The sequence below is a fragment of the Leptodactylus fuscus genome, chromosome 5 (assembly GCF_031893055.1).
Source record: "Leptodactylus fuscus isolate aLepFus1 chromosome 5, aLepFus1.hap2, whole genome shotgun sequence".
NCBI classification, from domain to species: Eukaryota; Metazoa; Chordata; class Amphibia; order Anura; family Leptodactylidae; genus Leptodactylus; species Leptodactylus fuscus.
In genome coordinates this window covers 120,118,240-120,142,920 of record NC_134269.1, presented here as the reverse complement: position 1 = coordinate 120,142,920, position 24,681 = coordinate 120,118,240, and the positions used below count along the sequence as shown (strand labels likewise).

Below are 24,681 nucleotides of genomic sequence, written 5' to 3'. Positions count from 1 at the left end.
AAAATCTGACCTATATTAGGGCTATTCTGACTCGGCAGGGAATCCTGCGCCCAGGAGCAAAACCGTTTCCAGATTTTGAGGTAGATGGTGTTGGTGACTGGCTTCCTGCAAGCTTTAAGGGTTGTTGTTACCTTGTCAGATAAGCCTTTAGATCTCAGGAAGGACCCTTCAGGATCCATGCTGACAAATGAAGATAGTCCAACTTCTGATAGCTGAGAGGACCCTGTTGCAGCAGATCCAACCTTAATGGTAGAATCCAAGGGTCGTCTATGGCCAGTTCTTTGAGAAGAGAGAACCAACTTCTCTTGGGCCAGAACGGTACTATCAGTATTACTTTCGCACCTTCTCTGCAGATTTTCTGAAGTACCTTCGGGATTAACGGAAGAGGAAGGAACGCATAAGCCAGATCCCAATCCCACCTGTGAGCAAACGCGTCTATTCCCCATGGAACGTCTGACGGCCTTAGGGATAGAAAGGTGCTTATTTTTGCATTTGCTCTGGAAGCAAACAAGTCCACCTGAGGAAGACCCCAGCGTTGAATCACCATCTGAAAAACCTGACCGTTTAGGCTCCACTCGTTTGGATCTAGTTTTTGAGAAGTCTGCCTCCAGATTTTCCGGACCTTTTAGATGAGTGGCTGATAGGGAGTTCAGATTTTTTTCTGCCCAGATGAAGATCCTGTGAGACAGAGAGGCTAGGGCGGAGGATCTTGTGCCCCCTTGTCTGCGAATGTAAGACACTGTTGTGGTATTGTCTGAGAGAATCCAAACATTTTGTCCCTGAAGCCTGGCTGACCCTGCTTTTAACGTCTCCCAAACTGCCCTTAACTCTCTGTAATTTGACGACTGCGCCCTTACTGCCTCGGGCCAGGACCCTTGAAGATAATCTGGACCCATCTTTGCTCCCCAACCTTGTAGACTCGCATCGGTTTGAACTAATGTAACTGGCCAGAGATGCCATGGAACGCCTATTCTTAAATTGCTTTCTTTTAACCACCAGTTCAGGGAGTCTTTTACTCTTTGGGGAATGTGGATACTGGTATCTAGGGAAGATGGAGAACGGTTCCAGGAACCTAGGATCCATCTCTGAAGACCTCGAGTGTGAATTTGAGCCCATCTGACACAAGAGATACCGGCTGTTAACAGACCCAGAAGACTCATGCCCTGTCTTATTCTGCACCTCCTTGCCCTTTGAAAGGATAGAATGTTGGCTTTCAATCTCTCCCTTTTGTCCTGGGGCAAAAAGGATTCCTGCCTTCCTGAATCTAGGAGTACCCCTAAGAATCTCTTTTCTTTTTGAGGAAAAAGATTTGACTTTGGGTAATTTATAATCCAACCCAAAAGCGTCAAATTTTGAATTACAAACTCCCTTTTCTTGATTAAGGCCCTGGATGACTCTGCTACTATCAGAAGGTCGTCCAGATATGGGACGATCAGGCAGTCTTGTTGTCTTAGAGAGGAAGCTACTTCCACCATCACCTTTGTGAACACCCTCGGGGCGGAAAATATCCCAAAGGGTAGGGCTACAAACTGATAATGGAGGATCTCCCCAGACTGGGCCTGAACTGCAAACCTCAGATACTTCTGAGACTCTACTGCTATGGGAATATGATAATATGCGTCCTTGAGATCCAAGGTACACATCAAAGTGTCCTTTACAATCAAGGGGGTGGCTGACCTGATTGTTTCCATTTTGAAGTGGCGATACCGGACCCACCTGTTCAAGTATTTCAGATTTATGATCAGTCTGAACAAACTGTCTGGTTTCAATAATGCCCCCTCCCTCTTTGGGGAACCGGTACTGGTGTTATCACACCCAGTTCTAGAAGGTTCGCTACTTTTATTTGAATCTGCTGTTGTAAAAATCTTGAGGGCTGTATGGAGACCAGAAATCTGGGGGGAGGAATCGACACAGTCTATCTTGTACCCTGACTTTATGACCTGTAAAACCCAGGGATTTGAGGTTATCTTTTCCCATTCCGGTAAGAACCTCATTAGTCTCCCCCCTACCCTGGCGTCATAACTTCCCCCCAGGTCTACTGGAGGGAGAGGATTTTGGGTTAAAGAGATATCCTTTGCCCTTACCTACTTTAGGGTAGCTCCATCTACCCCCTTTCCCTTTCCCCTTATAACTATCCTTTTGGGATTTTTGAGGGCAAAAGGAATAGGGCTTTTTGACCTGCTTTAGTTCAGGAAACCCTTTCTTTTTGTCAGCTGCTTTTTCAAGAATCGTGTCTAGTTCTGGACCGAACACAAATTCCCCTGAGAAAGGCAAACTACATAATTTGGCTTTGGATGTAGACTCCCCAGACCAATACTTAAGCCATAGAGCCCTGCGGCCCACCGTAGCCAAAGCCCCCTCTTTTGCTGCGAACCTAATACATTCAGCCGAGGAATCTGCTAGAAACCCTGTAGCTGACTTTAACAAGGGGATTGCCTGAATAATGTCTTCTCTGGGGGTTTTTTTCCCTCAGATGAGATTCCAATTGTGAGAGCCAGATAAAAAGCGTTCTAGCCACTGATGTGGCAGCTATATTAGATTTTAGACTTAGCATAGCCGTTTCCCAATTTCTAATAAAAAACCATCAGCCTTACGGTCCACTGGATCCTTTAATTGGGCTGAATCCTCAAATGGAAGGTCAGTCTTCCTAACTACTTTAGCTACTTGGATATCCACTTTAGGGATGTTATCCCAGATCTTTAACTCTTCTGGCTGAAACATAAGGCGGTTTCTAAATTCTCTAGAGACCAGAACTTTCCTTTCTGGCTCTAGCCATTCATCCCTGATTAGCTCCTTCAGAGCCTCAATAACAGGGAACACCCGTTTTCTCTTAGACTTCAAGCCCCCAAACATATCATCCTGAATTGTTCTAGGTTTCACAACTTCTTCAATATCCATGGTTTTATATAAAGCAGTCAATAATTCATCCATGTTTTCTGAATCAAACAAATATTTTTCCCCGCTGTCATCCTTCTGATCAGCAGCTGTGAAATCCCCTCCCAAGGACTCCGAGTATGAACCCAAGGCTTCATCATCTGAGTCTGAGGAAATCATTGCCTGAACCTTGGGCTTTTTCTTGGGAGGTTCCGAACCTGACTGGGGCAAGAAGCTAGCAATGGAGGACTGAACTTCCCTTTTAATTAAAGAACGTAAGTCCTCCAACAATGTCGGCTTTTCCTCCCTCAGGATTTTTGCCGTACAACCTGAGCATAGGGCCTTAGCATAGGAGTCAGCCAACTCTTTCCTACAAAGAGGGCATCTCCTGGGTCTTTTAGATAAACCCTTGCCCCTCTGAGAATCTTCAGTCTCCCCCTATAATGGAGAAAGGAAACCCAGATTTACATTCTGCTCATATTATAACTAAGGTAAGACAACCGCTGCTAGTACTCACAACACCAGATGGAATAGAAGCGGCCAGGGGATCTGGGAGTCTCAGGGAGCGACATACTGGAGCAACAGTGATACACACATACCTCACAGAAATGCCGCCTAGTCCACACCCTTCCTGGTCTTTTGAAGCTCCCGCTTGTGAAGACCTCACTTCCTGCCGGCGCATCACATCCTGGAACGCCTGACTTCTCACGCCGGCTGTTCCTCCCCTGTGAGTCGGCATCCACTCTACCCCCTGCATTAGCCCTTCCGGACCGCTGGAAGGGGGAGTTTTCCACCCGGGGGCAGGCCGGAGCGATACCCCCGTGTCCTTAATGGCCCAGGGAGGCAGGCGCCTTTGACTACGACCGAGGGCCGGACGGTGGTAAGTCTTTACCTATCCCCCAGACGGAGGAGAGCTTCTCATCCCGACCCTGTGTAGGGACAGGAAACACTGGTGTATGGCGGTGGGAGTGGTGTATTTAACGAGTTTCTCATTTCCTGTCCCTACAGAGGGTCAGAGGTCAACCTCCTTGTGTAGCCGTCATGGTGGACGTAATGGAAATGGGCATTATTGCATGCAAGATTTGGAATATGGATAGATTATAAAGAATTTATATGTTATTCCCATGGCTTTCTGTTGAAATCTAAAACATTCTGACAGTAGATACACTGATGCTATCCAAGTTTTAGGCAGTATAAACAGACAAATTATTGTAGTGTCTAATGCGATTTCTGGTACACTTTTAGACTGTCTAGTCTAACTTTACACCATTTATTAGTCGACTTAGTTTGCCACAATACATGTTCCAAAACTTCAGTGCATGTTATTGCACTTTAGGCCTCATCCTCTTTTTTGCAGCTTATACAACATGTAAAGAATGTATACCAGTTTTTGGCACAAGTACCTCCACAATTCTGGCACATTTTCATTATATATTTTTCCCCCATATATTATGTAACTGACCTTGGATAATTTTATTGCAGAATATGTTCACACCAGATAGCAATTGTATTAATAAATAGCATTGCAGAAAATGGGCTGTATACAAGGAAAAAAGATTCTCCAGTTAATCCAGGAAAGCATATAAAACAGAAGCAATGAGAGAACAGAAATATTTGCGCATGTGTTTATTCATGCATTAGCTTAACTGAAGTTCACAAGTTACTTCAATCTACAAACTCAATATGCACAAATATTTCTATCAACTATATTAAATTTGCATTTGTCAAATTTACAAAATAAGATTAAGAAAAAAAAAAAGCAAAAGAATATTTTCCAAAGATTCACACAGCATTTAAAAATCGAAGCAGGAGCTGCAAATCTTTTTACAACCAAATTATGTACAGTTCTCTAACACAACCAAGGCTCTAACTCAAACTCTCAATGAGAAACCGCAAGTAAAACACATATAGCAGCATTTAAATTAGAAGCAAAATTATGCAGCTGTGAAAATAAAAAGTATTAAAAGAAACAAAAAATAATTTATAGCATATGTAGGTTTTAACAGTAGGACACATGTAACAAACAATTGCTTTGCAGCCACACAAAGGTTACTACTTAGTGAAGACAGATGTGTAATGTTTCAGATATTTTACTGCACAGATAGTCCTGAGCACAGGAATGGGCAGAAAAGCAAAACTTTGGTCGTGTGTAGCATATTTAACACCAAAGCTATACGTCAAAGAGACTACTTCTGGCCATCTCTCATGAAGACCATCAGCATGGCCAGAAGAGCCATAAGTTTCCCGTCACTGGCTAACACGGTACCAAAACAAACAGTCTCTGGTTTCGGCAGTTTTGTATTTGTCTACAGGCACACAGTGTATGTGAGGGTGGACACTACAAGAGTACTTCAAGTAAATACTGTATGCTTATTTAGTATATATGATCACTGCACATTAATATAGTGGGAACATTTTGCAGTACACAAATAGGAGTATGTACCATTTGTACTCAAAGCTAAAACACATACAACCAACATTCATTCAACTACACAACAAGAATTTCTTCATGAGCATGTTATGTGACGCTAGCAGGATTTAGAATACAGTAAAATAACAGTTCAGAACAGAATTTCCAGTTATTCAGGTCCAGTATGTGTACTACACTATATTAAATGCCCAAAAGAGTCTCAACGGTAAACAGACTGTCACAGTATTCTCTTAAGACTATATGTTTCCAGTTCAATTGCTTGCTACATCTTCACTTGTGTCCCCGGCATCTGATGTCTGACCGTCATAAGTACCATTAGCCTTCCAAATCCTCACAGTTTGATCACTACAAAAAAAAAAAAAAATATTATTAAATTTTATTATTTTATGCAAATACATAAATTCCCTTTAAGAAGTTTGCTTCTTCACCATTGAGGTTATAGTTTGAAGGGTTTGGTAGAATGTTGTAGAGTAACTGCCCATGACTTGTAGCAGTACCCAAAACAACGCTGACTTGAAGTCACGCTAAAAATAAGGACATTTATATGCACAATTAAAAGAAAACAATACTTACTCTGATGCTGTAAAAATATGAGTAGAGTTGGTGCAGATTGCATTTATAGGACTATCATGTCCCTTGACCTCTCCAATTGGTATGAACGTGTCTACATTCCATAGCTTCAGTATGCCTCCTCGACAGCCGCTCAAAACAATGGGCCGGCTGGGCACTATCCCAAGAGCACATACCCAATCTTTGTGAGCATTTGGAACTTGCTGCAGAAAAAGAAACAATATAATTAACAAAGATTTTTATGTGCGAGTAGCTAATACGCCAAAGAATAAATATAGGCCTACGTGAAGAAGGTCTTTACGAGAGAGGTCCCATTTCTTTATACCATTGTCTCTCGAGCCACTGAAAAGGTAATCTCCACTGATAATGAGCGCTTCAATGCCATCATAATGAGGTGGTTCAAAGCAACGCGTAGGGCTAACAACACCCAAGGCTCCCTCTGTAATATCAAACATCTAAAGAAAAGCAAAAATTTTAGCATAGCAGAGGTACTCCTATGCCAAGAAATGAACAAAAGTGTGAGTTTTATACAGCATATACACAGCGTTAGACTTTCTATTTTTGCAAAAATATTCCAGGGGGGGGGGGGGAATACCACAAAAACCCTCCCTGATTTTTTTTTTTTTTTCTCACTATGGTAAATGGTAACAGGCAGAATATAAATCCCATTTTTTATCAATGGGGTCTCATGGCCAACAAATGTCACTTTATTACTATACAGTGTCATCCGTCAGGAGTATTGGCCTAGTTGGCCTCTCATTAGGTCTTATTATATAGTGTGTGGTTTATCAAAAAAATAACATATATGGCCTTTCAAAAGTTATAAGACTACAACCACCTGCAATACTAGACAGCCACTGAGCACAGCACTGTCCTCATGAAAATAGGAACAAGTCCCACTGAACACTTATGTTTTTGCCTACTTAGCGTTCGGGTACTACATGATATATGGTCCGTTGCCAGGACAGAATATTTTGTCAAAAATTTTAACAATGGCAACATTTTATATGCTTCTGTTCTAAAGCTTTCACTTATTTTATAATTAAACCATTTACTATTATCCCAAGAATGTCATTCCTACCTTAATGTAATGATCCTTTGAACCTGTAATAATTAGATCTTGGCCACTGGCAACCTGGTCTACTGTAAGACACATGACAGGTCCAAGATGTCCAGTTAATTTCCCCGTAGACTGAAACCTGTAAGTTGAAAAAAATATAGTTACTGATTACATCTTTGAAGTCACGCTAAAATGCAAAAAAATAAAAAATCTAGTATACAATTTTATTCCATATTCCTACACCATGCAACAAAACAACAAAAACTGTTTTTATAATTTGCCCCACTATTAATATATACACATTACACCCATTGGAGGATGTTTTATAATATCTCATTCTAAGTTAGTAGGCATTTTTATGGAGTTGGTCTCCCTTTGCAGCAAACAGATTCCACCCTTTCCATGGGAAAGCCTTCTACAAGATTTAGGAATGTTGCTGTGGCTCATTCATCCAGAAGAACACAAGCGGGGTCAGACACTGATGTATGAGGGAGGCTGGCTCACAATTTCCTATATATTTCAACCCAAAGGTGTTCAATGGGGTTGAAGTCAGTGCTTTGTGCAGGCCAGTCAAGTTCTTCAACAATAAACTCGCACAACCATGCCTTTCTAGTCTTGCTTTGTGCACTGGAGCAAAGTGGAAATTGGTCTTCCCCAAGCTGGTCACACAAAGTTGGATCATGAAACACTTTACCATACCAAATGTTTTGGTATGGTGAAGTATTAAGACTTCCCTTCATTGGAATCAAGAGACTTAGGCCAACCCCTGAAAAGCAATCCCATAGCATTATTACTCCACCAACGAACTTTGTTTGGCACAATGCAGTCAGGCAGGCAACATCCTCCTGGCATTCATCAAAACCAGATTTGAGAGTGGCACAGTGCTGTACACTACTTCATCCAATGAGTAACATTCTGGTTGGTAATATAGGCTTGATTTAGTTGTTTGGGCATGGAAACCTAATTCTGTTGCGTGACAATAAACTAAAAAGCCAAAACATTCATTGAACTAAGAATCCAGAAGCTAGTTTAAAAATTAATAACATTTTGAGGAACCCCCCCCCCAGTAACTTATCCTTTTTGTACTGTATATCTGAATATAAATTCTCATGATTTACTATGCTAAATAAAGCAAAATACCCAATTTACGCTATGTTCACACTAGAGTTTGGGTCCACATGAGGACCTTGTCTACTTAAAAAACGGTTACCTGTGAAATCCTAAAGACTATAAAACCGGTGGAGAAAAAAGTCCTTTTTGCCAATTTTAGGCAGTGAATTGACTCCAATGCAGATGTGAACCTAACCATGCTCATTTTATTGCTTTTTCAACATATTTAGAAAATGCTTATTTCAAGTACATGAAACTAACCTTTTGAGATCCCACATTCTCACTGCGTTTCCGGCAGCTGCATATAGGAAGGTGCCTGTAGGGTTCAGTGCAATTTGATTGATTTGGTTCTCACCAGGAGGTATGGCCACTGTCCGGTTCTGACTTCCTGCACAGGAATCCCAAGCCATTACCTGACCAGAAGATCTTATAACAGAAATATATTTCACACATTAGAGAACTGTCCACTCATCTGTGTACCATGTTCTTCAATTAGGTAATGGTTGATATGCATTAAAAATTAAATGTTAAAGTGATTTACTAAGGGCTTGTTCACATCTGCGCCCGAGAGTCCGTTATGCAGGTTTCCGTTTCCTGCACAAAACAGGGCAGGAGACTGAAACCTGCCGGAATGTTTCAAGCCCATTCACTTGAATGGGTTTGAAAAGTGTCTGGCCGTGAGCGCCTGTGTTTTATGCTCTCCGCGGCGAAACCGTTTTTTTAACCAGACACAGTCGGACATGCAGTACTCTGTGTCTGGTTTAAAAAAAAAACTGCTTCGCCGCGGAGAGCATAAAACACTCACCAGCGCTCAAGGCCGGACTCAGCATGATAGGTTTTGGTCTTCTGCATGCAGAAGACGGAAACCTGAGTCCAGATGCTGGTGTGAACCCAGCGTAAGATGCTGCAGGTAGTCAAATATCTAGGAATCTTAAAGGGATTGTAGGGAATTGAAAAAAAGCAAAACAAAAAAAAAAATCGGATCACTCTCAGGGCCGCACCTCTAATGAACCGACGTGAGGCGGCACTATCAGGAGGGGTGCTGCTCTGTGTGCTTTCCCTCATTACCCAGGCGATTAATATATGCCACCCCTCCTGATAGTAATGCCCCAGGCCATTAAGCTATGCTGCACTGTTAACTAGACCTTTTAAATACATGGCTACTTATTGCTTCCTTTCCATAGGAGAGTGGAAATCCTCCTGTCGGTGCGGTTGTGGAGGTGTGGTGGAAACTGAGATTACCTTATTCTGATTCTCATTAGAAACATTTTACTATTTGCTGAACACTCTCCTATGACAGTCATGGAAGAGGAAATAATATATACAAACCACATTTATCACCGTTTCACAGTATGATCACCAGATCATCAACTTCTAGAAGACCCACCGTTCACAAGAATGAGGGTTCATCTTACCTGTCTGAATGCACTAGTGGTTATGTGTGCACACTTAACAATCCTTGTACTGCCTATGGTACTGCTGAATCTAGCCCAGTATGGCACATGTTATCTACATTAAACCCATAGACAACGAACAGAATGCATGGTCTTGAAATATTTTTGTGACTTATGTTTTTTAGTGGTTTTTTACCTGTTTTGCTTTTCACGTCTTACATTTATAACTTCCTGCTTCATTTTATCATGCAGTTTTTCCCTTAAGCTTATGTTAATAAAAAAAGATGTGTACTTGTCAATCATTTATGTTTGTACGTTCAATAGCTCAAGAGTATGACCTGACCCCGAAACCTAAACTGTATACCTAGTCACCCCTTATACACCTAAGGCAAGTTACATTAACACTGTTTTTCTCAGGATTCTTTTCTATTTATGGTTATGAAGGCCAGACTGCAGATTTGTCTTAGTATTATTCTGGATAGAGGTTATAAGGAGGACTGTATTATGTTCATTTGCTCTCTGATACATGGTTATGTAGAACAAATTCACTCATTTAGGACTTCCTTGATATTCCTATGTATTTAAATAATTTTTTTCTATATTACTCTTCCATGATGCTAAATAACTGAAAGGGTACGTGGTAATATGTCCTACTGAAACATCTTAACACCTTAAAATGGGGTCCCCTGCATATCTTTCAGTCTAAATGCTACACTGCTGCCTAAAGTTTGTGCCAGTGAGTGCACTACCTGGCCTGTGCACTTAAGAACATAATTTAAACTCACCAAGCTCATGTAAAAGCTTTCCTCATTGCAGCGCCTCCCTACATCTCCTCCTTCAGCTCATCTCAACCAATCTACTTGTGCTCTCTGTTCTGCCAGTGATCTAAGACTTATATCCTTTCTAATCAGAATCTCCCACTCCTATCTCTAAGACTACATTCGTTACAAAGAAGTAGCAGACCAACCTCCTCACAGGATTCGGCCAAAGACGCACAGCGCTCGCTCGTGGTAATGGATGTAAAACTTCCTTCCACAGTGGGCCTGAAGCATGGTACCATTTGATGGTATTGAGTGTAGTTATTTTCTATATTTAGGGATTTTTGGGGGACATATATTTATGTTTAAAGCAAAGTTTTGGGAAAGAAAATTACTGCCCAGTATACAGAAAATAATGAAACACTTACGTAAGTGTGCGTATACATTTTGCAGAGTCTCTGATGTCCCACACCTTAATGTAAGATGTTGACACAGTAAACACCAGACTGGAGTAGTTACAATACTTCACAGACACCACATTATTTGGATGACCTCCTAGAGACATAATTTCCTGTCCAGTGACAAGATTCCATACTTTACAAGTACGATCTGCAAAAGAGATTAAAAAAGTTAAATTATGCCATTAGCATAAGTTACATAAGACCAACACAAAGTATAGCTATGAATCCAATCGGTTTCAGAAACAAACTTGGTGCCAAGAGTAAATGTCTTATGACAGCACATATTGTACTGTTGCTAATAAATCCCGCTTTGCCATTTAATGGGTGAATTTGGATACATGGCCGTCCATCAAATACTGCTTACTGCGGCAGGGACAGCTCAATTTATTCATAACTAGCAGTTATTTGTGGCAATAGGGCTACTAGGAGGTTGGACCGGTCTTTACACAGGCCAGTATAGTGACCTCACAGGCTTTCAAAATAAACTAGCATTTAGGATTAAAAAAAACTACAGAACAGATGTCTAGAGACTGACGGTAACCATTCATTCTTAAAATATGGGAAAAAGACATATCAGGGCAATGACAAGTTACACAGACTAGAAAGTCACTGAATATTAGCTGTCAGCTTGTATTTTTACAAGAAGCAATAATGTGGCTGACCTTTAGAGCCAGTGAACAGAAGATCATCAGTAGCATCTACACAAAGCACAGCCTTGTTGTGCCCTTCAGCTATATGGATACACTGTATGAGGGATGATTTGCTGCCTCTGCAAGTAGGAAATGGGTTAATTACCCCCCTGGAGAAAAGAAAAGACATTTGTGTTAATGCTACTCATTCAAAGTAACTACAGTTCTGGTAGTCCATATCCAGCACATGCAATAATTACAATAACTTAAGATCAACAGGTTTGTATGCGAGCGTGCACAAAAAAGCATTATAGTGATTATACATATGAGGTTTATAAGAATTCTTGATCATGCTCTCAGTTATCATTCATGTTTGGTGTAAATAAAGCAAAGAAGCAAAAGTTAAAAATAAGTAATGCACTCTACATAAGTATTCGCATGTAAATTAGCGTTTAAGATACATGCATATAAAAAGTGTCTGTCCATTTTGAAACTGTACCCGCAGTTACCTCCACTGTTACCCCTACTTCCCTAATGTATGAAATATGGAATAAGAATCCAATGAAGAATACCAGACCAAAGCTGGCTATCAGGTGGATTATTATTTTCTAATAATGCCTTAAGGCTCTGTTCACATTAATACAATTACTGAGAGCCATGACAACTTTGAATAGGTTCCAGAATTCTGATGGATACAAATGACTTACAATTGTTTGTCAGGTTTCCATTATGTTACATTTTTGTATTGCACAATGGAAATCTAACAGGCATTATGGTACTTTCAGAAAACCTCAGTATGTAACGGTGGCTTACTATAGCTTTCATATATAGAGACAACAATATTTTTACCACTTTTTAGCTACACATTATCTTCACATACACCTAAAAAAAAGTGTGTCAAAATAAGCAAGCAAAATCATAGCAAATCTTAAATAAATAACTTGCATTACGATAGGCACATACCATATGCAGGGAACAAGATATAGTTGTAAGTGCAGAATGGGAACAAAAAAAAAGTATTCATGCAGGAAATAAAAGTAGCATTACTTGCAACAAGAAAAGTGTACAAGGAAATTTGTACCTGTGTACCTCGGACAGAGAGGAATCACTTTCATCAGACCTACAAAGAACAGTAGTAGAGAGTGCAAGGGGAAAGAATACAGATATCAGAAGGATAAAGTCTGCTCCAGTGATAGGAGATACAGAAACAAGCCCCAGAACCACATGAAATACAATGATGTGCTTTAGCGTCAAATGGCACATATACAGTAGTTCCAATACAAGTATGCATCATTTCATTCCTACTAGGATTACCTGAAATGATGCAAAAATGCAAACGCTACTGTTAAAATGAACAAACTCTTTGTAATTCAGAGATGGTATCCCCAGGAATTAAAAATGATACCAACAGTAGTCTTGTGTATGCCTCTGAATTGATCCAAAAATTAAAATCAAATCAAAAATAAAATACATAAAAAAAAAAGGGGAAAAGCAGATTTGCAATATTCTTCAGTGTTATTTGAGGGCATGCCAATAATAGAATGCCTACAGTGTTACCGTGTGTTAAAAAGTGAAGTCAACAGTTACCGGGTGAAAGAGAACTCTTTGTAAAGTTCTTTTCGGATTAGATTATGCTGAGATATGATTGCAAAAAGCCTGATTCCGGTTTGGTGATGTCACCTTTCTCAAACACCCATTTGCATCACTATCTACTGGCTTGAATAATGGGAATTTCTATGTATATGTCCAGCGGACCTTGTTGTATTTGGTGATTTTACCATACAAACGGTGTCCATAATAACACTGAACCTGACAACTGAAAAGTAGTGCAGCTTTGTGCTATGAGCATGTAACCCCAAGCCATCATATCTAAGCATAGAATATAATAAGAAGTGGTTTTCCCATTTCATTTAATTGGAAATGCCTTCTTTACATTGTAAAGAAAGGAAAAATATCAGTATGATTAGTTGTCAAAATGTTTAGTTAGTGTTTACATTAGGCTTGTAAGCCACTTTCATTATAAGTTCATATCTGTGGTGAAGTCTCTGGCATAGGACTTTTTTCTCCGCCAGTATGAAAATGGCAGACACCCGATAGATACCATGTAGGCCCCATTATAGTCAATGGGCTCCGTGGGTGTCAATTGCTGGTTCTCTATTGCTCGGGTCACCTGACAGACATGAACAACCGAGAACCCAGTGCAAGCACGAACCTAGCTAAAGTCTCATAAAAATACATAGCAGGTGACTGACTTCCAGTGCACAAAGAAGCTCATGTGGGATTGAAAACTAAATGAGAGGTTCACATGGTAAATCGGAATGGAGGACTAGAATCAGGAGAAGAAAAAAAAAAAAAAAAAAAAAAGAATTAAAGGGCAAAAAAAATTAAATATACAAGAAAAAAAAAAGGAATCCAGTACAAAAAAAAAAAAAGAAATTAAACAAAAACAAATCAAAAAAGCTTTCTCCCTCTACACCTTGCCAGTATTGTAGATAGCCATACCACTACTACACCCAGTCCTGTGCCTTATACACTTGACATCAGTAAATGGCTGAAGTATACGGGCAAGTGATTGCTACATCTAAGATCATATCACATCAGCAAAAGTGAGAACATGTGTACAGCATTGGAAGTGGTGGAGGAGAAAACTGGTAAGTGTTGATTCTTTCGTTGTTATATAGAAAGCAATTCCCAGCTTGGCCCATTATTCAATAACTTAGACAACCCCTTTAATAAGACTATGCAAAAAATACAATTGTATTGCTATTTCCTACTGAAACTACTGCATCACCACATGCGGTCCTGTTTTATTATTTAGCATTTTTAGGGCTAAACGTGGAGTTTTCTGGGATACATAAGGTAGTGGAAGGATAAATCGACTGTCCAATGTGTACAGCTGTCTGCAGCTGATAAGCTGCTCGGTTAATGGAGAGGATGTAAGAAATTTCCACCAGACCGTGATCTCCTAGATACATGGAGAAGTAGAATGATAGATAAACAGTCCAGCAGGCTCCAGTGTATTACCAACACCTCTTCTAAAAAATGCATTGTATCAAATACCTAAAATATAGCTACACGCACACTTAATACACTTAAAATTAAAGCAAAAATAGAAATGGTAAAAAAAAACCTGAATAATGGAGACATAGACGGGATGAATGTTACAACGGAGTTACTTTTCAGAAGTGTAATAACACCATGAGAAATGGAAGCGGTCACCAGGATAATGAAGTGCAATCTGTAGGCAGCATATCAAAGAACAGGAGGAGTAGATTAGATTAGATTAATATATAGATTTGTGGGGAAAGATTCAGTGTAAATTATACTTCATTTATTAAAGGGAGTTTGTCAGCAGCAAAATTAGTATGAAACTAATGACAGTGTAGGACATCACAGACTGGAATAGACTATCCAGGGGAGTATCCAAATAATTTATAAAACGTAACTTTTATTAGATATATTATAAGAGCTTGATGTATAAAAAAAATTTTTGCCCACAGGCATATATGAGTGACATACCACTGCAGTTCACGGTCAGTATACTCAGAGACAGCTACCTATTAGCAGCAAGTATCTCTTAAAGGGATACACACAGGACACTGTCCCTTACAGTAAGCCCTGACTCCCTTACAAGAAGAATGGTGTGTTGCTGTTGACGGGTTATAGATATAACTCTCAGAGACTAAGTTGACAAGGCAACCCCAACTACCAGGTCCTCAGAGGTTACTGGCCTAATGCCACGCCAACAGAGGAGTACTGGAAGCGGAAACTGCCACTAGTGCTCTGATAATAGCCCTTTCAGACCACAGCAAACACATCCCTTACTTAAATCATCCCTACGCGTTTCATGAAACATTGATTCATCAGGGGCTCAGCTAAAGACGCAACAGAACAGAGCTGCTTATTGATGAGAGAAGGACGGTGATATACACTGACCTCCGGCAGGTCCACATAGGATATCAGCGGCCGCTTACTGTAAGGGACAGTGTCCTGTGTGTATGCCTTTAAGAGATTCTTGCTGCTAATAGGTAGCTGTCTCTGAGTATACTGACAGTGAACTGCGGTGGTATGTCACTCATATGCCTATGGGCAAAAATTTTTTTTATACATCAAGCTCTTTTAATATATCTAATAAAAGTTAAGTTTTATAAATTATTAGGATACTCCCCTGGATAGTCTATTCCAGTCTGTGATGTGGTGGTTTTTGGGCATCTGGTATATTTGTTATGGACAGTGAGTTTAATGACAGTGTAGGGCGGCTTCTACAACTCTCCAGGGGTTGTCTTCCTTTTTCTGCATTGCGGATCCATTTTCACAAAAATCTGAGCTTTAGTCTTATGCAAATTAGGTGAAAAGGGCTTTAGGGGCGTGTCTTCCTGTGCTGGGGCTTTTGATCTCTGCACCACATAACCGCAGACAAAATGGAAGATGTCACTTAAGTAATGGAGCTGATCAGCAGTGGCAGTTATCCCAAGCAAACACAGACTTCCTTTAAAAGTCTTGTAAAGACAACCCAGTGGGGCAATATTCCTCTCCTAAAACTCCAGCAGTTGGCATACTCACTTCCCAGGTGTTTGCAGACTTTTAAAAAGAGGGGATGCTACACAATGGTAGACACAGCCCTGTCCCAGCTTTTTTGAGATGTGACGCTGCCATCAATTTCTAAATAAGTAATTTTTTTTCAAATGAAACGGAAATATGTCTAACATTCAACTTCTGATATGTGGCAGAAGCTACGATCTACAATAGGACAAAAAAAAGATTTTTTTTCTTTTTAAAGTCTATTCTCAGGATAGAGCATAAATACATGATCGATAGGGGACAGACCACCACAGAAGGCTCCGTCTACTGTATTGCGCCCCGGCGCAGTCACTACAGCTCACAAGAAAAACAGTTCACCTATATAACACAAAAATCATTTAAATAAAGTAATTTTGTCACCAACTGGTACAGAGGGAGAGAGGATTCTGCCGGTACAAGCTTATAGTCTATTAGGGAAGGAAAAGAAGATGGTAGAAGCTGTTTAGGCTTTCCTGAAGAGAAGGTGGGTTTTCAAGTTACTCCCAAAAAAAAAAACATTGAATTAATTTAAAGGGACAATCTTGTGTATTGGAGTATCAAGTTTCAGGGTATGAATGGGAGAAATTGTAGAGAAAGTTTTATGAAGAGCAGATAGGAGGAAAGTGAAGAAGGAAGTCTTGAGAAGCCTAGATATCAAATATGTTGAGGTTAGGTAGGGAACAGCCTTGCAAGCCAGCATTAAAATATTAAGTGGGAAATGCTGGGTCGTGGGTAATAAGTGACAGGAGAGCAGAGGATAGAGGAAGATGAGAAACAGAGGGAGATGTGGAGTGGAGGACAGAAACTGTATTAAATGGGAGAGGAATGTTGCAGTAAGCAAGAGATTCACAAACATTTTGGTAGACTCATGATGGAGGAAAGAGTTGACTGTTCCTTTATGTTACAGAATTCTAAAGTAAATATGAAGCTGGCTGATCGCCATAAGTCCCGCTTCTCTCACCTCACACATCCACTGAAAGCCTCTTGGGAAAGCTACATCTATGCATAAAATTGACCTGCTGTAGCTTCTGAACGGTAACTGCAGTTACATAGCAGCTATTTAAATGAATGTCCTATCAAATAATGTATGGATAAGTCCACCACAACAGCTGTTAGTTCTGGCACACAGAAGCATGCCTCCGATATTTCCTTTTCCTGATAGGGCAAGTAAACTGGGAATGTCATTCTGAGACAACCCCTTTCCACCATAACAAATAAAATTAAAGGGGTATTCTGTTAATTACAAGATATTCCCTTACCCACTTGATAGAGCACAACTGCTAGATCTGTGGGGTTCATCCATTAGGACCCCCAATGAAAATGGGGATCCAATGTATCCTCGATACAAATGGAGCGAAAGGTCACACATATACACTTCTATTCGATTCCTTCCCTTCATAGGACTGCCAAAAAGATAGAGTACATCACTTTTCCATCTCCAGCAGTCCTATAGAACTGAATAGAGCAGCAGTAGGCATCCATAGCCCTTCCGATCTAGCAGCTATACCCTATTCAGTGTATAAGGGATAACTTGAATTTGTAAATACTGGAATATCCATTTATTTTTTACTTATAAGATAGAAGGCGGTTGCCTCAGGATGACATACCCCTGGGAACATGCCATTTCTGGAGAAAAACATGCCTTTAAGTGTTCTAGTGCCAGTCATTTTAAACATCTGGAACAGAACAATGGAAGCCACTGCTGATGTGAACGTAGGCTAAGTGTTAATGTTTTTGCTTAGTTTTTACAATTTTTTTTTTGAATAGGATTTATTTTTATCCCTAAAGAAAATGTTTAGAGATAACAGTGATAATGAAAAGAATATAAAATAAAAAAGCTCACAACCAAGAGGATACACGCTTTTATGGTTCTTCCAGACCAATTATTGTGCAACATCTATTTTTTTTCCACTTAAAACCAGCTAGTCGGTCCTCAGCTCCTGTACAGAATTTTCATTTCTTTCCCTTTACAAGCAGCATAATCTCAGGTATTGAAAAGGCACGGCTAAATTCTGCAAGTTAAGGTCAGTTAATCTAAATAGATAATTTCTCAAAATATTAAGAGACAGAATGAAACAATCTGCCATTCCATTTTGAAACACTGCAGTTTTCTGCCTGCCAATGTAGGGGGGTGACTTAGTGTCCTAGAACTTACTTATCCTGCTGACATGTTGAGTTTCCCTGAGAAACTGTGAGACGGCTAAAAACATTCATTTCATTACGGGTTCGGCTTGTTGGGGAAGAAGGAGGTGATAGACTAGCCTCTGAAGTTCCCGAGTCTGAGCTATAAGAAAAAAGAAGACGGAAGGCTCACTTCAATGGGTTATAAAAGGATGGAGGTCAGTATGGTAAAATGGCTCATGCTATACAAGTCTGCTTTCCAAATAGCAATTTAGATGAATTACAAGGAAGTATTGTGAATAAACAATGGCAACTCGATGTAAAACGTCCTCCACGAGCAAAAACCAGAGGCTTACACAAGAACAAAAACACAAAAAAGTATTTCATTTGCAAGCCAGCACCACGTTTTTCCATTTATCGTATACAAATCTGTAACACACAGTGGTTCAAGTTGTCTCATTTCTATAATGTCAATTACCAGTAAATGACGGCTATAACGTCATGGAAGCAACAGTAGTGTAAAATACGTGAATAGAGAATATTAAGGAGCGACAAGAAACGTAATCATGGTACACTAGCATACGTACAATTTTTGTTCTTTGGATTTACCCAGCTTCTCTCCACTTTTTTCATAGGTTTTCCTTCTTGATGATGGAGAAGGCTCAGGAATGCGCCTCTCTGGCAATGGAATTGGCTTAGACCTGAAAAGTAGAATACTTGTCAACTACAAAACTAAATAAAATAATCCTTATTCTACAGTATGTAACAGATAACTGCATTGAAAACTAGCATGTCACCTCAGGGACAGTACAAGCCTTTGTACTTCATACAATTATTTCAATGAAGCAAAGATAATTTATATCAGGAGGATTGTTAGAATTCTATCTTCTATACAAAAAACATATATATCCATATTCATAAACATCTGAATGTATTTAAAGTTATCTTCTAGACAAAGCATGTAAAACATTTTTGTCTCCAAACATAATACTCCATCATAAACCTTAAAGGCGTTATCAAGTTTTTACAAGGGATGTAGACTTGAGGCTTTGTCAATTCGCCTGCGATGACATCAGAGATTACACTTAAAGGAGATGTATCACCTGTATTTTTCACTAAGCAAAACCAGATAGTGATAGTTTTGCATTCTGATTTTAGAGTTTATTTATTTATTTTTTTAATTCTGTTTTATGGAAGCTCTCTCTTATCTTAACAAGCTGTTAACAACATTTGGAGATATCCTTTACGGGCTCATTCACACGGGACCGCATATTTTTGTCCTGATTTTGACGCGGGAAGCGTGAAGCCCTAGGCTGGAGGGTGCTTCCGCGAGGCGGTCGCCGCGGCTCAATTAGCCGCAGAATCTGCCTGAAGAAAGGGCAGCTTGCTTCTTTTTTCCACTAGCGGGAACAAACCGCTAGCGGAAAAAAGAATGCTAGCGGTCTGCATAGACCTCTATTGTGAGGAGGCAGATTTTGCGGTTTCAGCGCCAAAATCCGCCCCCTCTTGCTCCGTGTGAACGAGCCCTACTGCTGCCACATAGACTAAATACACAATAGTTTGAAGAGATCTCCTCTGATCTTTGTAGGAGTCCTAAGCATACTTTGCCATTGTGCAGGGACAGAGAGTTGCTTACATGCATACTATGTTGTGAATGGTGGTTCCTATATTATCTATATACACTGTATATAGATGATCCCTATCAATGTCAGTCTGCCTGAGATGATTATAAGGTCACTGACGGAAATAAATCTGATACAGAACAGCTACCTTCCACCTATTCGGGGCCAGTCAGGAATTTGTCGCTGATTTGTAGATGGATTCCGCCTTCGGAAAAAGTAGCGAACTCCACCCAGATTCTGCATCCCATTGTACTCAATGGCAGGCAGAGATTGCAGCAGGATGCTGAAAAAAAATAAGTGTCCTGCTCAGTCTTTCCACGGACTCCACGGCTCAAGACTCTACACTGATTTGGCTTATTCATCCGCAAATGAATCCCATTGCAGGTAATTGGTGGCAGGAAAATGACTTTGGAGCTTATTTAAATCATCATGATGAAAAAAATTATTAAAAAATATGTGAAACACAAAAACTTGATTTGAAAAACCATGTGATTTTCTGATAAAACATTCCATTTGAAACAGCCGGTTCACCTTCATGGTTGCATGTGAAAAATACAAAGGTCTATTCAAAAATAAAAGTGAAAATCACTATACATACATTAAAAGACCCCTTTGAGTTTTTAGGGCTACAAAAATCTAAGTTTTGAGATTAAAAGCGGTTGCCACAGCAATAAGATGATCTCATGCATATCTGTAAATCTGCAGGGAAACCCAGAACCAAGTGTTCAGTTCTGAAGCAACGCCACCACAGGTAAAAGCCTGTTACTGCTAGCACAGGCTTCGGGCCTGTATCATTACCATACAGGCCTGAAGCCTGTGCTGGCAGTAATCTGTATGGTACTGCTAGCACATGCTTTTAACCTGTATGGTAATGTGCCAGACCACATGACGTCTGGGACATTACCATATAGGCCCAAAGCCTGCTAGGAGTAACATTGGATCCCAGAGAGGTGAGTAAAACTGTGTATTATGTTCCCTCACCTCCCCTGGGTCTCTGATTATTATACTCGAGGGTCCGAAAAGACCCCTGAGTATAATAATAGTTCATGGATGGGCCACTGTAGGGCATAATAGAGGTTGCAGGCTCCACTGTGGCCCCTCAAACCTCTATTATGCCCCACAGTGGCCCCCTGCAACCTCTATTATGCCCCACAGTCTATTGGGGCCGCTGTGGGACATAATATATAAATATATGGGGGTTTTGTGCGTGGAGAAGTGAGGAGTCCAAGATGTCTGTGTTGCAAACTTTACAGAGTCAAGTCACAGCTGGACGAAGTGGTCATCAAGGTCCAAGGGAAGAGATGGGAAATGTGGGAAGACGTCTCCTGTAAGTATTACTGCATTGTATTCACTGTAATATTATCACTAGTACCCCCCACCACACACTCCCTGAGGCGGACAATGAAAAGATGAACACCGAACCCCCTTCCTGATATTCAGTACGGTAAGGGAGGGGGGCTCTTTTGATTGTCCGCCTCAGGCAGCAGAGAGGCTAGGTTTACCCATGTGTGCCCAGTATAGTGACCAGCACCAATACTGCACCTCAGCATCCACTGAAGTCAATCAGAGCTGAGCTGCGCCGACATCTGGCCACTAAAAAAGGACTGTAGCCAACTTCTTCTGGCCCAGCTTGTATATAAATGAGTCATCAGAATTGGCCCTTTGTCAAATTCCTAGACAAACCCTTCGACTTGATAAATAAGTTATTCAGGATTCCAGAATAGCTGGGTAACATACTAGAAAAGACAAAACAAGCAGCACTCCTATAGATGAAAAATTAGGTCAGTGTGTTACTCCAAAGCAGCAACGTTTTGATTCCTCCTAAACTGGAACCTTTCTGAAGTGGGGCCTAACATACTATTTACAGTCCTATGAAAAAGTTTGGGCACCCCTATTAATCTTAATCATTTTTCGTTCTAAATATTTTGGTATTTGCAACAGCCATTTCAGTTTGATATATCTAATAACTGATGGACACAGTAATATTTCAGGATTGAAATGAGGTTTATTGTACTAACAGAAAATGTGCAATATGCATTAAACCAAAATTTGACCGGTGCAAAAGTATGGGCACCTCAACAGAAAAGTGACATTAATATTTAGTAGATCCTCCTTTTGCAAAGATAACAGCCTCTAGTCGCTTCCTGTAGCTTTTAATCAGTTCCTGGATCCTGGATGAAGGGATTTTGGACAAACAATTCAAGTTCAGTTAAGTTAGATGGTCGCCGAGCATGGACAGCCCGCTTCAAATCATCCCACAGATGTTCAATGATATTCAGGTCTGGGGACTGGGATGGCCATTCCAGAACATTGTAATTGTTCCTCTGCATGAATGCCTGAGGATTTGGAGCGGTGTTTTGGATCATTGTCTTGCTGAAATATCCATCCCCGGCGTAACTTCAACTTCGTCACTGATTCTTGAACATTATTCTCAAGAATCTGCTGATACTGAGTGGAATCCATGCGACTCTCAACTTTAACAAGATTCCCGATGCCGGCATTGGCCACACAGCCCCAAAGCATGATGGAACCTCCACCAAATTTTACAGTGGGTAGCATGTGTTTTTCTTGGAATGCTGTTTCTTTTTGGACGCCATGCATAACGCCTTTTTTTTATAACCAAACAACTCAATTTTTGTTTCCAAAATGAAGCTGCCTTGTCCAAATGTGCTTTTTCATACCTCAGGCAACTCTATTTGTGGCGTACGTGCAGAAACGGCTTCTTTCTCATCACTCTCCCATACAGCTTCTATTTGTGCAAAGTGCGCTGTATAGTTGACCGATGCACAGTGACACCATCTGCAGCAAGATGATGCTGCAGCTCTTTGGAGGTGGTCTGTGGATTGTCCTTGACTGTTCTCACCATTCTTCTTCTCTGCCTTTCTGATATTTTTCTTGGCCTGCCACTTCTGGGCTTAACAAGAACTGTCCCTGTGGTCTTCCATTTCCTTACTATGTTCCTCACAGTGGAAACTGACAGGTTAAATCTCTGAGACAACGTTTTGTATCCTTCCCCTGAACAACTATGTTGAACAATCTTTGTTTTCAGATCATTTGAGAGCGGGCTGTCCATGTTCGGCGACCATCAAACTTAACTGAACTTGAATTGTTTTGTAGAAAGAAATGGTCCAAAATACCTTCATCCAGGATCCAGGAACTGATTAAAAGCTACAGGAAGCGACTAGAGGCTGTTATCTTTGCAAAAGGAGGATGTACTAAATATTAATGTCACTTTTCTGTTGAGGTGCCCATATTTTTGCACCGGTCAAATTTTGGTTTAATGCATATTGCGCATTTTCTGTTAGTACAATAAACCTCATTTCAATCCTGAAATATTACTGTGTCCATCAGTTATTAGATATATCAAACTGAAATGGCTGTTGCAAACACCAAAATATTTAGAACTAAAAATGATTAAGATTAATAGGGGTGCCCAAACTTTTTCATAGGACTGTAGTAAGCTTTAGGGACTGCTAAAGCAAAATCGACCTACATTAACACTTCTCTTATATTGTGTGGAGGCAGTGATGGGGCTAATGTTTTAGCTCTGTGTTTAGGAAATTAAAAGAATAATAGGGTAATAGTGAAATAAAACCCTTACACCCATGAGATATGAAAATGGTATCTACATGCTTTCATACAAAAGGTTCAGTCTCTTGCGTCATAGTACTAGTGATAACAACAAAGGTATGTATATACACACAATAACAAAATCTAATAAATTGGACCTATGTAATTAATGTGCACTTCTTATGAAATCAATGGTTATTTGTAGGGAAGTGCTTCAAGTTTTTGCAGTAAATGCGTGTGCTCAGTAAATGTCCCATGCACTCAAGTCAGATTAAGAACACATTGTACATGGAAGCAGTTTCATAAATTCATGCATATCATCATACAACCAAAACAAAAAGTGAAAGAGAAAGCAGTGACTGTTAATACAGCACAGATAGACTTACATGCTGCCTATTTTAGAAGATAAGCCAGAAGGAGGAGGAATGGAGTCTTTCTCCTTAACAGTGCTGGAGCTCATTTCAAGGTTTATCTCAGCCCCTTGCACTTCAGGAAGAGGAGGCAGATAAGCAGACAAGCCATTATCTCCTGCTCCAACATCAGCAGCACTCTCACTGCTATCTGCATAAAGCAACTCCTGCTGGGTTGTAGTTCTTCTTCGTGCCTGTTAAGATCACACAAAAAAAACATTAAACAGAAGCTGAAAAGAATCTTATCTTAAATTGCAAATATATATTTTTTTACACTTTTACTGGTTAAAGATCTTTGAAGAGCAACATAGCTTGAATATAGAAATAAACTGGATTGACATTTGTATATACAATGTGTGTTCTTGTACTTCTCCAGTACAAATATGAACAGTCAAAAACTGTATTCACAAACCTGCTGGTCTCAAAGCTTAACTATGGGAGATCAGTTAAAAGGGTTGCCCAGGCAAAAATTGACACTGTACACGGCCATAACGAAGCGTGCAGCCACTTGCTGAAACCTATGGCCCAAGCTGGAATCGGCATAGACCAGAGAATGGATCTGATAGAACCTGATAAAGGTATGGACAGAGGCTTAGGTGCAACCATGCAGACCTGGGCAGCAGAAGCCTGAGGCCAAACAGACCAAGAGGCTCAGACAGCTCTGGTGGAAGGGAGTAGTCACACAGAGAGGCAATGGCTGGCTCTTGAGCTACCTGATAGCAGACCGAATCTACCTGGAGATGGAAGCTTCAGGGAGAACAAAAAAGTCGTTGGAAGGATGGCAGGGGTCAGTGAGAGACAAATGGATCACATCCAGGCAGTGATGAGAACTCTCACATGGGTGCTTGGGATCTAGGCAGAAAGATGGTAAGAGAATGTCCTCTTTAATGCAGAAAGAAGAAACCACCTTAGGCAAAAAAGAAGATGGAGGAGGAAGGATAACCTCAAAGACTAGGTTAAGATCCCAAGGTTCCATGCGAGGATGGTAGGGAGGAGCACAGTGCGACATTCTCTACAGAAAAGTCTTCACCTGAGGCCAGAAAGCAAGGGACTTCTGGAAAAGGATGGAAAGAGCAAAAACCTGTCCCTTAAGAGAAAAAAAAAGACCTTG

General features: G+C 40.4%; 1 protein-coding gene across 7 annotated transcripts in view; it reads right to left on the bottom strand.

The window, feature by feature from the left end:
• Window positions 1–4,429: 4,429 nt before the first annotated feature.
• The window catches only part of KIF21A (kinesin family member 21A), a 77,150-nt gene continuing 56,898 nt past the window's right edge, over window positions 4,430–24,681 (bottom strand). For 2 of the 7 annotated variants that reach the window (XM_075274140.1, XM_075274141.1), the window contains 11 exons: window positions 23,547–23,764; window positions 18,556–18,669; window positions 18,003–18,131; window positions 12,369–12,407; window positions 11,321–11,457; window positions 10,626–10,806; window positions 8,307–8,471; window positions 6,957–7,074; window positions 6,160–6,330; window positions 5,879–6,078; window positions 4,430–5,650 (listed from right to left, as the gene is read on the bottom strand). In XM_075274140.1, coding sequence (XP_075130241.1) covers window positions 5,557–5,650; window positions 5,879–6,078; window positions 6,160–6,330; window positions 6,957–7,074; window positions 8,307–8,471; window positions 10,626–10,806; window positions 11,321–11,457; window positions 12,369–12,407; window positions 18,003–18,131; window positions 18,556–18,669; window positions 23,547–23,764 — 1,566 coding nt within the window. In that variant the 3' untranslated portion in view covers window positions 4,430–5,556. Of the gene's footprint in view, window positions 5,651–5,878; window positions 6,079–6,159; window positions 6,331–6,956; window positions 7,075–8,306; window positions 8,472–10,625; window positions 10,807–11,320; window positions 11,458–12,368; window positions 12,408–18,002; window positions 18,132–18,555; window positions 18,670–23,546; window positions 23,765–24,681 lie in introns of those variants that run through there. The other 5 variants (XM_075274143.1, XM_075274144.1, XM_075274145.1 and 2 more) reach the window with 5 other exon arrangements.